The following is a 16,618-nucleotide window of genomic DNA, read 5'->3' as shown; positions in this document are numbered from 1 at the left end:
TAGCCAACCTTTGCTAACAAATTTCTACTAATTAGTGCTTGCTCGCATGATTCATGCTAGTTTTGAATTGAAGATTTTCATGCTAGTCTTAAATTGAAGATAACGTATCCAGCTCATTTTCGATGATTGAAGGAAACAATCTTATTCTATTTTGTAATTTTTTTAAACAAGCGGATATTCATTACCTACCTTGAAAAATTAGCCAAAACCGAAGTTCATATTTTGGGGGGACGGCCAAAAGCTTTCACCCTGAAGTAAAGATTAGCAAGACATGCGGGTATTTCTTTATTTTTTCTAAATTAGGGGTAAAGTAAGGTATAATGCAGTGGCAGACACGTCGTTTATTATTAAGAGCATGAAGACAACGTTTTGGAAGTGAGGCTGTGATGCTTGTCACTGTCTTGGCTTTTAGCGTCATCTAGTGGTCCCGTCCAATATTTCAAGAAGGCTTTATTTGCAGCCTTGAACGGCGTTGATTGCTCCTTCTTCGTCACCTGTTGTCAACTCGCTATTCGATGTTGCCTCGAGTCAGCCACAAAGTTTGTAAGCATGGCCTCAATCAAAGAAAGAGCTGCGGCGTTGAATCTTGCTGAGAAACTACGAAATCGTCCTCAAAGTATGTTTTCATATTTTTATTACTTCACTAGTGGCATGTCTTAACATGCAAACACTGACAGTTTTTTTGTTTATATGACCGGGATAATGTCATCGATGTATTGTCGTTTCTTCCCTAGTTCGAGGATTGGTCGTAAAGGCAGCACAGTGTCCTTCGTTAGAAAGCAACCTCATCTCACACCTCAGGTCTTCTTTGAAAGTCAAGCGTCGTCGAGTTTACTTTATGTCCCACAATGATTGTTTCCTGGGCTCTGAGGCTGTGGATGCTGTGGCAGACTACATTGGCAATGAGAAGGCCTTTGAGGGTGAGGCTGCAGATCAGTTGTGTACGTCTTACTGTCTTGGTTATCATTTATTTATTGTTGTATGGGTTATTTTGTTTGTTTGTTTGTTTATTGAACATAAAACATATATACAGTAATAATTTGACAGAAAATAAGGTAGATAAAAAAAGTAAAAAGAAAGAAATCAATCTTCATTCAACACAGTTATTATGTTCAAGGGAGTAGGAAGAAGTAAAAAACTTATCTAGTCCTACCCCGTTATGTGATTGTATCTAATAAATCATTTTTGTATCAATCAGAAAAGAAAAAAGTAAGAAGAAAGAAGTCTCCATTAAGGCTCATACTTTACCCTTAACCGTGATATTTTTACAACTTTTGGTTTGTATCGGGATTATATACTTCCACACCCTGACACTCTTGTGTCAATTTTCTCTTGTATTCATAATGGATATTTATATACCTTTCTCTATTTATCAACTTAGTTCTGATTTATCATTATATTTCATGTTTAGAATTTATCATTTTAACTCTGATTGATGTAGGTTGTTTGTACTATTTTTTTGAATTTGTTTTTGAACTCGGCAAGCGATTTACTCATTTTCAGGTCCGTTTCGAGATTATTCCACAGATTAACACCTTTGATAGATACACTTCTTTGCTTGATGTTTGTTCTTGTTTTGAGTTTTTTGAATAAGTTGGTACCTCTTAAATCATAGCTGCTTTCTCGAATTTCGAAAAACTTCTGAATGTTTTGGCAGAGCAGGTTATTGTGTGCTTTGTACATTAATTGGGCGATTTTAAAGTCAACCAGGTCATAAAATTTCATCGTATTTAATTTGATAAATAGTGGATTTGTGGGTTCCGTATATTTTGATCTATTAATAATTCGAATTGCTTTTTTTTGTAGGTTGAGAATAGGGAGTGTGTTTGTTTTGCAGGCATTTCCCCATATTTCCACACAGTAGGTCATATATGGTAATAATAATGAAGTGTACAAAGTGTACAAAGATCTCTTATTTAGCACTTCCTTGGTTTTGTAGAGGATCCCTACGGTTTTGGCTATTTTTCTTTTTACGTTATCGATATGTGGCTTCCAACATAGTTTTGAGTCTATTACTAATCCGAGAAACTTGGTTTCATACGCTCTTTCTATCTCAATTGAGTTGACCATAATTTTAGCTTGGTGTTTGATTGGTCTTGTGCCAAAAACAATTAACTTCGATTTTTTTCAGGTTAAGTGACAATTTATTTCTGTCGAACCAGTTTTTTAATTTGTTTAATTCGTTTTCTACGGTTGTCAGGAGCTGTTTCAGATTTATTCCAGAACAGTAGAAAGTTGTATCATCAGCAAATAGGACACATTTAAATTGTTTTGAGACCTTGCAGATATCATTTATATATAAGATGAATAGTTTTGGACCAAGCACTGACCCCTGAGGAACTCCGTGAGTGATTTTCAGTTGATTCGTTTTTTTATTGTTGAGTTGCACGTACTGATATCTGTTTTCTAAATAACTTTTTATCCATTTATAAGATACACCTCTAATGCCATATCTTTCTAGTTTTTTCAATAATATACTGTGATCTATTGTGTCAAAAGCTTTTTTTAGATCTAGGAAAACCCCAACAGTAAATTCTTTGCTGTCTATATTAGTGGCTATTGCTTCCACAAACTCCATAACTGCCATTGAGGTGGTCCGTTTTTCCCTGAAGCCATATTGATTCTCACTTAACAGCGCATGCTTTTGTATAAAGCTATCACGTCTGCGAGAAAATAGTTTTTCTAATATTTTTGAAAATTGTGGTAGTAGTGATATTGGTCTATAATTTGTAAACCGATGTCTTTCTCCACTTTTATAGATTGGAATAACTTTAGCAATTTTCATTTTTGATGGAAAGATACCAGCTTTGAATGACAGGTTGCATATGTGCGTGAAAGGTCGCACTACATTTTCTATAATCTGCTTTATTATTGTCATGTCAATATTAAAGCAATCAGTTGACTTTTTATTTTTAAAAGTTTTTATAATATTTGATACTTCTTCTTGTTTTACAGCAGTAAGGAACATCGTGGAGGAGTTTTTTTCTACATATCTATCTATTTCAAACAAGTTTGTTGGATCAGGAATTTGTTTTGCTAGGTTACTGCCGATGTTGACAAAATACTCATTAAATTCAGTTGCTATTTCTGCATTTTTTTCCAAAATAGTATTTTTGCCTTTGATAAAATACTCTGGATAATCCATTTTTTTAGGACTATTTCTGATTACTTGGTTAAGTATCTTCCATATTTCTTGTGTGTTACTTTTATTCTGCTCTAATAGTGCATGATAATGATCTCTTTTACTGGTTCTTATAATATTTACTAGTTTATTTTTATAGGTCTTATATTTTTTTTCTGCTTCTTCAGTTCTCAATTTTAAAAACAATTTATATAAATTGTTTTTCTTTTTACATGCGTTTTCTATGCCTTTCGTTATCCATGGCTTACTTGGGTCTTTATACTTTTTGGAGACTTTAGTTAATGGAAAATGTTTATCATATAAGGAGATTATGGTAGACTGAAATACTTCAAACGCTGTATTTGGGTCTTCGTTTGAGTAGACCTCGGTCCAGTTTTGTTTTTCTAGGTCTTGCTTAAAGGTGTCGGTGGAGCATTGGGTTCTTAGTCTTATTTCTGTTATGTGAGTTGTTGACTTAGCTTTTCTATCAAAATAATTATGAAAAACTGCAAAAACAGGTAGGTGGTCACTTATGTCATTAATGAGAAGTCCACTTTACATTTTATCGTCAATCTTATTTATAAATATGTTATCTATTAATGTGGCCGTGTCAACTGTTATTCTGCTAGGTTTCAGGATTACTGGGAAAAAGCTGTTGCTGTACATAGTATTTATGAAGTCGGTTGTTTTTTTGTGTCCATTTGGGTTTAATAAGTCAATGTTAAAGTCACCACATATTATTCGTGTTTTCTTATCGTTGTTGTAACTGAGCATATCTGTTAGTTTTTTATTGAATGTGTCAATACATGATCCTGGTGTCCTATAGATGCAACTTATGATGATATTTGATGCCTTTTTATTATGTATTTTTTTTTTTGCACCGCGTGCAGCACTTTGTATCCAGCGGTGGTTGTTTTTAAAGTGCTTTATCAATACAGTGGAGTTAAGTATGCTGAATTACTAACATTGTCCATGTATAGTACTTGGTTTGCTTTTTGGCTTGTGGTTACTACAGCACCCACGACTGGCGATGGCCAGAATTTAATATCACTCTTAGTACTAATGGCACACGTGTGCACAGTTTTACCCCCATTAGCAATGTGGTTCATCTACTACTCTAATCGTCCTGCTTGTGCAATGGATTGATTGTCTTACTGCTGAGGACAAATGGCATACTAATAGATGGACAATTCCGTGCCTAGTAAGACAGAATACATGCTCAAAAGGCTTCCAATAGTTGCATAAGCATTCTGTATGAGGCATATCAATTACTGTACATCTTAACCACCTGCTGTACAAACAAGTCTTTTTTTTCCCCCCCAAAAATACAAGGTGCCGCAGTATGTCGGGCTAAAGTGGTGAATGTGTGCCAAGCTCTGTTGGACTGCAATATTTTTGAGGTAGTAGGAACTAAGGTGTTTGGCAAAGACAAAAAGCAGGCTGAGTTTCAGGACAGCAAGAGTGCACTTTACAGGTTAGTCTGATTAGTACTTACTACACTCAGTACACCAAAAATGTGTTTTTCAAGCTGTAAATATGTGGATGTCATAATTGTGTCACCCAGGTTTGTAAATGAGCATGCTTCATTAGTGGAAGACTTGAAGAAGGATGAGCTTGTGAGCAGTATCCAGAAACTTTTCTCTTGTTCTCCCTCAGACAGGTATGAGGTCAACCTAACCCATCCAGAGAGCTCATTTCATGTTGGGCGAAAGCCTGAATCATAACCGAATCCATGCAGTGCTGTTTTTGCTTTTGCAGGGAGGCTGAGCAAATGTATTCCCCTGGACCCAAATGTCCAATACCGAAGCTTGTCAAATTCTCCCAGACAACCTCGACAGTGCCCCACTTAGGGAGCGCTGTCAGTACCAGTTTGCCACTGGAGACCAGAGTAGAGAACTTGAGTCTGAGTCCCAACAGATTGCATACACATTCTGTTTTGCCACAATCGGGTAAGAAAATACATTTAAACGTTGTGATTATGATAATTGGTTTTTTTGGGGGGGGGGGGGGGGGGTTATTGTCTAGAGATCGGTCCAAGCATAAAGTTAGTTTTGACACAACATTGTAAAGTACGGGAGCTAATGTGGGGCACACTAAATGTCAAATTTAGGCGTTTTGTTCCATATCTGATCAAAGTTAGGGGGAAAAAAATAGGCACATGTCAGAGTCAGAAAACATGTTTTTTGGTGATGCAGACTTGGGCTTAACAGCCCAGAAGTGGGCCACACGAGTCATGAGTTGGACTTGAGACACTGATTTTATGACTTGCTTCGTAAAAACTTCTAAAATACTCAACTTGACTGAGAATATGTTGACACTGTAGGTCAATTCCAGATTTGAATTCAACAAGACTGGACCCCCTCCCCCCTCCCCAATGGTCACTAGTATGTCATGGCCACAGATGGTCTGTGGCTGATTCATTGAGCAAGTGTCATAGAAGCATCCTACAGGAAGAGGTGTGGGATTAAGTCACATGTGCAAGTCTCAAGTCTGAATGTTCACATTTCAAGCAAGTGAAGTGGCAAGTTACTGTGGAAAAAGAAACGACCAAGTCACTTCGCCACCAAAATTGAAGTCCGTAAGTCAAGTCTTACAATCTTGCTCGGTGCAATCATTTAGTGTAGGAGTGATAAAAATGTTCACTGATCATAACACAAAAAGTACATTGTGTATTTATAGCTCTAAAAATTAAATGAACACAAAATTAGCGACTCAAGTCGTATCACTCGAGTTGGCCACCTCTGCAGAGAACGCTCTAAAGTTAAATATGTTGGATTCAAGGATTATCTTTTTGATCAAAATCGTCTGTATTGAATTGAATACAACTTTATTGTCAAATGTGCTGTATGTATATGTAACATACAGCACAGATGAAATTTCTTCCCTCTCAACATAAAACAAGAGGAGCCGCTGCGGGTGCCCGCGCCGCCATCAAAAGAAAAGTTCACCAAAATAATACAAGACAACACATGAGACGCAGACAATCGTGCAATCGTAACCACTTTCCTGCATACACTTTGTCTGAAGCAGTTATAGATGAAAGAGGAGCGAATCAAAGTGTCCTTTTCACCAGCGGATCAAAGACGTCATGCTGCAAAGTGCACACGTCTGCTACGAGCTAAGCTTGTAAGCAACAAGAAGCTGTAGCATTCATTAACGAAAGTACCTTAATCTGTCAGATGCAGATGTGAGTTGCGAATCTCTGTTAACTTGAGGTTCGCTCACTAATAGCTGGTCAAATATTGAACTGTCAGTCATGCATTTAATTGAGAAGACATGGATAGATCATTCAATGTTATGGAGACTGTAATCCTGAAACTATACCATCGAAAAAAGTGATTCGTATTTTAGCATAGACACACATACAGACTCCACTTTGAACTTCTTTTCTGGCAGTGAGCATGTCATATTTGGTGTGGCAAGGCCTTGGTAAACGAATGCCTGTCAACTGGACTCAACTTAAGCGACAACCTGTATGCACCAAGTTAATGCCTCTCATTCACCCCTTTATGCACAAATTAATACATTCGGGAGACAGATTAGCACCAAAAACTTGGTGCATGTAATTATTATTATGGTACATATGTTTACTGCCAGGGCGGCCCGGTTGTCCAGTAGCACGTCGACTTCACAGTGCAGAGGTACCGGGTTCAATTCAAGCTCCGGCCTCCCTGTGTGGAGTTTGCATGTTCTCCCCGGGCCTGTGTGGGTTTTCTCCGGGTACTCCGGTTTCCTCCCACATTCCAAAAAGGTGCACGGCAGGCTGATTGATCACTCTAAGTTGTCCCTAGGTGTGAGTGTGGGCGTGCATGGTTGTTCGTCTCTGTGTGCCCTGCGATTGGCTGGCAACCAATTCGGGGTGTACCCCGCCGACTGCCTGAAGACAGTTGGTATAGGCTCCAGCTCCCCCGCGACCCTAGTGAGGATAGAGCGGTTCGGAAGATTTACTGCCATAGACGGTTTACTGGGTCACCATTTATCCATACTTTAACTTGACTTGGACTTTCTTGAACCAAGTAATAATACAACTTGCATAAAATTTGGTGGCTTGAAATTTGCTTGGTTTCCCCCACCCCAATAATTTGGGACTTGATTGTACTGTAACTTTATGACTTGAAACTTGCTTATGACTTTGTCCCACCTTTGCTTAAGACACAAGTGCTTGTCGTATGTTTTCTTTTCCTTCACTTTAAGACAGAAATTATAGTAGTCATTTAAAAAAAAGATGCAGTTTGCCTCCAATACAATGTCATGCTACCACCATTTGCATCGGTTTTCAGTTTATTACCCCTACCCCAAAAAAACAAAAACAAGTACAATTTAAGTTATGCTGACGGAAGATTGAAATACATGTATGTGACTGTATTCATTGTGTTCCCCCGACAGTGGTAGATGAGGTGTGGCAGGAGCAAACTCTCCTCAGGTTATTAAAACTTGTGGATCTCCCCCTATTGGAGGGGGTGCTTCAGATCAGCCAAATATCTGCCTGCTCTGCTCAATCACACCGCATGACTCATAATAACCCTGACCTGATCTACAGCAGCAATCACCTTGACAGACAAATTCTGAAGGCCTTCAAGGACTCTCAGTATGTTTTGTCTTTCTCAAACATATATATTCCAACTTAAAGTGGGTAGGATCACTGTATTTATTTTGGAGTATAAGGCGCACTTTCACTGAATGGCCTATTTTAAAGCTGTTTTCGTGTACAGTATAGGGCGCATAGAATAGAAGCTACAATAGTGGCTGTGGTTCCGTTATGCATCCAATAGATGAAGCTAAAGGGGATACAATACATCCATCCATCCATCCATCCATCATCTACCGCTTATCCGGGGCCGGGTCGCGGGGGCAACAGCTTTAGCAGGGAAGCCCAGACTTCCCTCTCCCTAGCTACTTCTTCCAGCTCTCCCCGGGGGATCCCGAGACGTTCCCAGGCCAGCTGGGTGACATAGTCTCTCCAGCGTGTCCTGGGTCTTCCTCGGGGTCTCCTCCCGGTGGGACATGTCCGGAACACCTCACCAGGGAGGCGCTCAGGGGGCAACCGAATCAGATGCCCAAGCCACCTCATCTGGCTCCTCTCGATGTGGAGGAGAAGCGGCTCGACTCTGAGCCCCTCCCGGATGACCGAGCTTCTCACCTTATCTCTAAGGGAGAGCCCGGACACCCTGCGGAGAAAACTCATTTCGGCCGCTTGTAACCGGGATCTCGTTCTTTCGGTCACGACCCATAGCTCGTGACCATAGATGAGGGTTGGAACGTAGATCGACCGGTAAATTGAGAGCTTCGCCCTTTGGCTCAGCTCCTTCTTCACCACGACAGACCGATACAACGTCCGCATCACAGCAGACGCTGCACCGATCCGCCTGTCGATGTCCCGCTCCCTCCTGCCCCCACTCGTGAACAAGACCCCAAGATACTTGAACTCCTCCACTTGGGGCAAGATCTCCTCCCCGACCCGGAGGGGACACTCCACCCTTTTACGACTGAGGACCATGGTTTCAGATTTGGAGGTGCTGATCTTCATCCCAACCGCTTCACACTCGGCTGCGAAACGCTCCAGTGAGAGTTGGAGAGACCCGTTTGAAGGAGCCAACAGCACCACATCATCTGCAAAAAGCAGGGATGCAATACTGAGGCCCCCAAAACGGATCTCCTCAACGCTTCGGCTGCGCCTAGAAATTCTGTCCATAAAGGTTATGAACAGAATCGGCGACAAAGGGCAGCCTTGGCGGAGTCCTACCCCCACTGGAAACGATTCCGACTTACTGCCGGCAATGCGAACCAAACTCTGACATCGGTGGTATAGTGACCGAACAGCCCGTATCAAGGGGTTCGGTACCCCATACCCACGAAGCACCCCCCACAGAACTCCCCGAGGGACACGGTCAAACGCCTTCTCCAAGTCCACAAAACACATGTAGACTGGTTGGGCGAATTCCCACATACCCTCGAGGACCCTGCTAAGGGTGTAGAGCTGGTCCACTGTTCCACGGCCGGGACGAAAACCATATTGCTCCTCCTCAATCTGAGGCTCGACTTCCTGACGGACCCTCCTCTCCAGCACCCCTGAATAGACCTTACCAGGGAGGCTGAGGAGTGTGATCCCTCTGTAGTTGGAACACACCCTCCGGTCCCCCTTTTTAAAAAGAGGGACTACCACCCCGGTCTGCCAATCCAGAGGCACTCTCCCTGTTGACCACGCGATGTTGCAGAGGCGTGTCAACCAGGACAGCCCCACAACATCCAGAGCCTTGAGGAACTCCGGGCGGATCTCATCCACCCCTGGGGCCTTGCCACCGAGGAGCTTTTTAACCACATCGGTGACTTCAACCACAGAGATAGGAGAGCCCACCTCAGAGTCCCCAGGCTCTGCTTCCTCCAAGGAAGGCGTGTTGGTGGAGTTGAGGAGGTCTTCGAAGTACTCTGCCCACCGATTCACAACGTCCCGAGTCGAAGTCAGCAGCGCCCCATCCCCACTGTACACAGTGTTAGTGGTGCACTGCTTCCCCCTCCTGAGACGTCGGATGGTGGACCAGAATTTCCTCGAAGCCGTCCGGAAGTCGGCGTCCATGGCCTCACCGAACTCTTCCCACGCTCTGGTTTTTGCCTCGGCGACCACCGAAGCTGCCTTCCGCTTGGCCAGTCGATACCCGTCAGCTGCCTCTGGGGTCCCACAGGCCATAAAGGCTCGATAGGACTCCTTCTTCAGCTTGACGGCATCCCTTACTGCTGGTGTCCACCAGCGAGTACGGGGGTTGCCGCCACGACAGGCACCAACCACCTTACGGCCACAACTCAGATTGGCCGCCTCAACAATAGAGGCACGGAACATGGTCCACTCGGGCTCAATGTCCCCCGCCTCCCCCGGAACATGGGAAAAGCTCTGTCGGAGGTGGGAGTTGAAACTCCTTCTGACAGGGGATTCCGCCAGACGCTCCCAACAAACCCTCACAATACGTTTGGGTCTGCCAGGACGGACCGGCATCTTCCCCCACCATCGGAGCCTACTCACCACCAGGTGGTGTTCAGTTGACAGCTCCGCCCCTCTCTTCACCCGAGTGTCCAGAACATGCGGCCGCAAATCCGATGATACAACTACAAAGTCGATCATCGAACTGCGGCCTAGGGTGTCCTGGTGCCAAGTGCACATATGGACACCCTTATGCTTGAACAAGGTGTTCGTTATGGACAATCCGTGGCGAGCACAGAAGTCCAATAACAAAACACCACTCGAGTTCTGATCGGGGGGGCCGTTCCTCCCAATCACGCCCCTCCAGGTCTCACTGTCATTGCCCACGTGAGCATTGAAGTCCCCCAGCAGAACAAGGGAGTCCCCAGCAGGAGTACTCTCCAGCACACCCTCCAAGGACTCCAAAAAGGGTGGGTATGCTGAGATGCTGTTTGGTGCATATGCACAAACAACAGTCAGGACCCGTCCGCCCACCCGAAGGCGGAGGGAGGCAACCCTCTCGTCTACCGGTGTGAACCCCAATGTACAGGCACTGAGCCGGGGGGCAATGAGTATGCCCACACCTGCTCTGTGCCTCTCACCTTGAGCAACTCCAGAGTGGAAGAGAGTCCAACCCCTCTCGAGAGAACTGGTACCAGAACCCAGGCTGTGTGTGGAGGCAAGTCCGACTATATCCAGTCGGAAATTCTCTGCCTCACACACCAGCTCGGGCTCCTTCCCTGCCAGAGAGGTGACATTCCATGTCCCAAGAGCTAGCTTCTGCAGCCGAGGATCGGACCGCCAGGGTCCCCGCCTTTGGCTGCCGCCCAGCTCACATTGCACCCGACCCCTTTGGCCCCTCTCATGGGTGGTGAGCCCATGGGAAGGGGGACCCACGTTGCCTCTTCGGGCTGTGCCCGGCCGGGCCCCATGGGTGTAGGCCCGGCCACCAGGCGCTTGCCAACGAGCCCCACCTCCAGGCCTGGCTCCAGAGGGGGGCCCCGGTGACCCGCGTCCGGGCAAGGGAAACCTTGGTCCATATATTTTTGTCATCATAAGGGGTCTTTGAGCCGTGCTTTGTCTGGCCCCTCACCTAGAACCTGTTTGCCATGGGTGACCCTGCCAGGGGCATAAAGCCCCAGACAACTTAGCTCCTAGGATCATTGGGACACACAAACCCCTCCACCACGGTAAGGTGACGACTCACGGAGGGGGGATACAATACAATACAATACAATCCAGTTTTATTTAGAGCAGGGGTGTCAAACAGATTTTTGTCGCAGGCCATTTTTGAGTTGCGTCTTCCCTCAGAGGGCCGTTATGACGGTGAAATCACAAATGTTTCATCGCACCTATCCCATTATTACTTTTATGGGTAACAAAATGATTGCAAAATCTCAACGTCATTTATTACACATCACAATATGACATTTCAGTGCATTTTTTCACAAGGATCATGCAAGTTGACAAATGATTTTCTTTCAGGGGGCCACATAAAATGATGTGGCGGGCCGGATCTGGCCCCCGGGCCTTGAATTAGACGGCCACACCCGTGATTTAGAGCTTTCACAAACGCAGCAGCTGTTTAAGCACTTTTCAGAATATTTAAAATACTAAATCCAAGAAATCAGAATATTGATCCACATATAAGGCGCTTCCGCTTTTCAGAAAATTGTATGCTTTTATGTACGCCCTGTCGTGGGGAAAATACGCTAAGTGTTGGATATGCATCTTGTTGAAGCTGTGATGTTCATTTTACCGTTTCATCACCTAGAGATGATGGGTGGCTTCGTGCAGCCCTTGACTGTCTGGACTTCCTCCCTGACCAACCAGTAGTGAAACTGAGTCGAGAGCTGCCCCTCTTGTTCCCACAGGATCAACAGAGGACTGAGCAAGCTGATGGCAATGTACCAGGAAAGTACCAGCATAAGGAGCACCTGATGGCAGGAAAAAAAAATCTGCGGCAAACATCCTATGTATTACTTGTGCTATTATGTACAGTAATTATTTTCCTGTTTGACTCCAGGTAATCAATGTCTCTCTGACAGTGGCATGGCTCAGTGTAAGATGCTGCTGTATGGTACATTGGTGAGATACTACAGCAACCAAGACAGACTTCCACTACTTCCTGAGCAAATGACTGATGTATATTCAGCAGTAACTGATCTGCTAGGTGGGGACTTAAGTAAACACAAGAAATTAAACATAAATGATTAATTTCTTCAATCAGTTATTTAACCGCTATTATTGCCATTCAATCCCCTTCCGGCCTTGCTTCATCTTTCTCTTATTTTGTCCATTTTCAGCAAATGCAAAATTGGGCACAGCACTTGAAGTTCTCCAGCTGTGCTTGAAGCTTTTGCCACCGAGCTGCAGAGAGGAGCTAAGTCGAATTCTTGCCTTTATGACTGTGGCAGCTGACTCACAGGAAATAAAATTGGACAAGGAGGTGATGATCATGTTTGCCGTGTAGTACAGAGAACACCAGCTCATCAGTTTCCTATTTTGAGAGTTCATCCGCATTTTTTTTTTTTTGTCGAACCCATACGGAACTAAATTTGGGTGGAGGGGGCGGGGGTCATATTTTTTGTTCTTTCTGAAAGGGCAGCTCCTTCGGCTGTGGCTGGGTTTGCTAATCACTGCCCCTTGGTGGTGAATGAGCTAGATTTCCAACAATCATTATCACGAAAGGAGGACGATGAATCGTTAACAGACGACTGCTAGGCTAAGCTAAACAACAAAGCATCATTAAATGTGGTCGCAAAACACAGGAAAAAGTGTTTGGTGCGACAACACACGTTTCACTTTTAGTCTTGCTGGAATCGCACACACACGCATGCATGCGCATGCATACAGAGTAACCAACTATGAACAGCAACTTAATGTCTAGGGAGAGGATACAATGCATAGCCACACACAGGACAGTCTCAAAACCAATACGACACGGTATTCATATCAGGAGTGATGTTTTGTTGATTGCACAATACAGTAATGGGTTTTCAATTTGTCTTTTGAGATCCGCATCAATGGTAATGGGAATCATAGCACTCTTCTACCTTTGGAACTCAAAGTGCTTTACATTGGTTCCTCATTTACCGACTGATGATGCAGCATGAGGAGAAACTGGTGGTTCAGTATCTTGCTTAAGGACATTTCGACAAGGTCGCAATGGCAGGGGATTGAACCCCCAACCGCTGGGTTGGGAGATGGCCACTCTCATAACTGATGCGAGGAATTGACCTGGATTCTGCTGTTTTACAAACTGCATGAAGTCAATTTGTTTTAAAAAGGAATGAAAGCAATCAAAATGTTAAAAAATTGCGACATAAATGTTAACTGTGACACACATTCAACTACCAGTAACTTAAACACGCATGGCAAGGATAAATGTCCTTATAACTTTATGAATTAAATCCGTTGCACCACACAAAGTATTCTAAAAACTGAAAAGGAAATCTAGTTTTTGAACAATTAAAGAATGGACAGTTTGAGCGGGATCAGCTCTGCATGAAGCTGTTATGCAATTTTGTTTATGGAAAATGTTTTTTTTCCCAAATTTGAATGCTCAATTGGCAAATTGTACCAATGTTTGTTTGATCTTTACAAATGGAGTAAAATTATTGTCTAAATATGCAAAAGAATTTGAAATCGCAAGATGCAAAATTTTTCATTGCGCTGCATGGGGGGGAGGTGGTGACTAAATAAAGGCAGTAAAGGCAACAATTAGAACTGCCATTAAATTGAGGGTCATCGCTGGCAAAAAACAAACAAAAACAAATATAATGATGTTTTTATTCAGTCAGTTTCAGGCAAGATGGCTTATCTGCCCCCTGGAATGTGAATGTGTTATAGATGGAGAACAAACTTGCAGTGAAAAGGTCTTTTTCCAGGGCCATCCTTAATAGCAAGGCTCTGTCAAAAGAGAGAGAGGATCTGATGGTAGTCTTCATGCTCAGCAACGTAAAGGAGATCTTCAAGGTATGAAAGTCTGCCAGTTTTTTTCATTTTCACACTCCTTTTCAATGTGGACACAAACTCGGATTATGGCTCAGGTTTCAACAATCAACCCCAAGTTCCAGAAGCAGTTTAGTTCATCAGTTTAACTCATTAATCTGTGAAACTGGAAGGATGTTTCTTTTGTGGTTTGAAGTGGGTGTTTAAGTTTGGAATTTTCTAATGTTGGAGTTTTTTTTTTTTTTTTTTAATATATAAGAGAGGCTATCTCTGAATTCCTCGAGACAGATACTGCACCAGTCAAGGCGGTAAAAAAAAAAAAGACAGGAACACTACGATCCAAGTTATAGTGCATTTTAAGTTAGAATTTCATATCTGTTTGAGCATGTCACCGGAAAGGATCGCCGATTTGTAGTGAAAGGTCTGTTGCCAAAAAGCTATCATCTGACGCACACAAACTATTTACCCACAGACTTTTCTTCTTTTTGCTCCAGATACCTGGAGACCTGCACAAAGATGTGAGCGACAGGCTGGCTGAAGTTGTTCAAGGGAAACAGCCCGATGTCACTGGTGAATGCCTGTTTTGAATGAGGGGAAAAAATAGCAAACAAAACACCTTGACAATAGCAGATCAAAATAGCATTGTCCAAGAAATACTACGACATAGGGATAGAATAAGTACATTGGGACGGTCATTTTAATCTGATTTAATACAGTACAGTGATCCCTCGCTATTTTGCGGTTCGTTTATCGCGGCTTCAATGCATCGCGGATTTTTTATTATATATGTATTATATAATACATATATAAGTATATATTATTAAATATATACACAATAAATGTGTATATATTTCATATACACGGGGTACAGTACTGTATATGTTGCTCTGTGACTCGCTGTTGTTTTGCAGTTTCTTGCGGACTTAAAAAATATATATATATTTATATGTTTATTGGTCTCTACTTCGCAGATTTTCGTTTATCGTGGGTGGTTTTGGTCCCCATTAACCGCGATAAACGAGGGATTACTGTATATCAATTACCAGTCATGACCGTAACATTTTTTTGTCTGGAAAAGAACAAATTGTCAATGGCCGATTTGTTTAACATTAAGTATGGAAAGCTTAGAAACCACACATAAAAAGGAATTCCACGGTTATTTTTAAAAATCACTCATATGGGATTGGAAAAAAAAGTATTCAATTTTTTTCTTTTGTAGGCTGTGAGGTTCCCAACAGGATTTACACTGACACTACAAAGACCACCACTGATCAGGAACTCTGGTCTTTGCTTCACATCATTCAGCTCGACACAAAGATATCGCCCAAAGAGAGGAAGCGTCGACTTAGGCAGTTTTACCAAGCGCATCCTAAGATATTTAATAAGTACTTTGGTGAATCTGCTGTTAATCTGCTGTAAATTTGTGCTTTGCCCGCTGTCATTGACATCTAAAAAAGAATAATTAAAAATTAGCCAGCAGGCTCAAGAGACACCATTGTGATAGTTATTTTCGAAATGCAACTAGAGCATCTTCAAGCTTGTCAGCGGTGGATAATGTTTTTGTTGAAATGGACTCTAAATAAACAGATATTGCTGGTAATGTATTTGATCTGTTTTGTTTTGGAGAGCTTGTTTGAAAATATAGAAGCACCCTGTACTGTAATCAGGATCCACTCTTGTGACCCATTACCTACTCAATTCCACTGAAGTTGGGACGTTGTGTGAAATACAAAAATCGCTTGCTTCAATCTAAATTTGACCAATCAGATTCAACCTTAAATGTGCATCGCCATCCAATTAGGAGAACAGTATCTCAGGCCCCTACTAACACGAAAGAACTAATTTAGAGAAGAATGCTTTTTTTTTTCTGCATGAAGAAAGTGTTTCTTCGTTAGATAGTATAGATGTAATTTCTATAGGTTCATATTAAATTGGACAATATCGTCCATCCATCCATTTTCTAATCCGTTTATCCTCACAAGGGTCGCGGGCATGCTGGAGCCTATCCCAGCTGTCTCTGGGCAGTAGGCGAGGGACACCCTGAACTGGTTACAAGCCAATCACAGGTCAAATCATTGATATTACAAAATACAACACCCATATCACATGTTGCATGTTTTTCCAACATACTTTACTTACAAGACTTGATTTAAAATGATCAGTGTTATAATGTATGAGATCTTTGAGTATCATTGTAGTGTCTTGATAATGTATGAGATCTTTGAGTATCAAGAGGGCGGGCTGAATGTCCTCTTTTATTTGGAAATCAAAATATGTTCACCCTATTGTATTTTGTTTTTATGTATGTTTAACATGCTCCAACTTAATTGGAATTGGGTTTGTAATTTGTGAGTGAAATAAAAGCAAAAGAAATGAAAACCTCCGCCACAGATATTGTTGCACCATTGGATATTGTAGCATTTTATAGAGTAAACTAACACAATGTATAGTAAATCAAATATAGACACAGAAATACGAATATATTTAAAATACACTTGCCTACTTGTTACTATACGAAGTGTCAGGGGATTTTTAACTTCACTTTCCAATGTGTGAACGGATTTTAATTTACTTTAGAAACAAGCAAATAA

At 42.4% G+C, this 16,618-nt stretch overlaps 1 protein-coding gene across 1 annotated transcript; it reads left to right on the top strand.

Annotated features, from left to right (window-relative positions):
* The first annotated feature begins 549 nt into the window (after window positions 1-549).
* Window positions 550-15,446, top strand: LOC147205759 (DEP domain-containing protein 7-like). Its single transcript, XM_086110295.1, has 12 exons — window positions 550-616; window positions 735-920; window positions 4,454-4,595; window positions 4,686-4,781; window positions 4,880-5,070; window positions 7,508-7,709; window positions 11,848-11,979; window positions 12,092-12,246; window positions 12,380-12,522; window positions 13,926-14,051; window positions 14,522-14,597; window positions 15,247-15,446. Exons 1-12 carry the CDS (start codon window positions 550-552, stop codon window positions 15,444-15,446), a joined length of 1,716 nt encoding a protein of 571 aa, XP_085966421.1.
* Window positions 15,447-16,618: the final 1,172 nt, after the last annotated feature.

Source organism: Hippocampus guttulatus, chromosome 4 (assembly GCF_054856545.1).
Source record: "Hippocampus guttulatus isolate MCC_2025c chromosome 4, RoL_Hgut_1.0, whole genome shotgun sequence".
NCBI lineage: Eukaryota > Metazoa > Chordata > Actinopteri > Syngnathiformes > Syngnathidae > Hippocampus > Hippocampus guttulatus.
The sequence above is the reverse complement of the archived record's forward strand: the minus strand, read 5'-3'. Positions and strand labels throughout refer to the sequence as shown.

Coding starts and splice junctions, on each gene's coding strand:
- LOC147205759 (XM_086110295.1), top strand. CDS start 550: ATGGCCTCAATCAAAGAAAGAGCTGCGGCGTTGAATCTTGCTGAGAAA. Junction 12,247..12,379: donor AGCAGTAACTGATCTGCTAG/GTGGGGACTTAA, acceptor GTCCATTTTCAG/CAAATGCAAAATTGGGCACA. Junction 14,052..14,521: donor ACGTAAAGGAGATCTTCAAG/GTATGAAAGTCT, acceptor TTTTTGCTCCAG/ATACCTGGAGACCTGCACAA.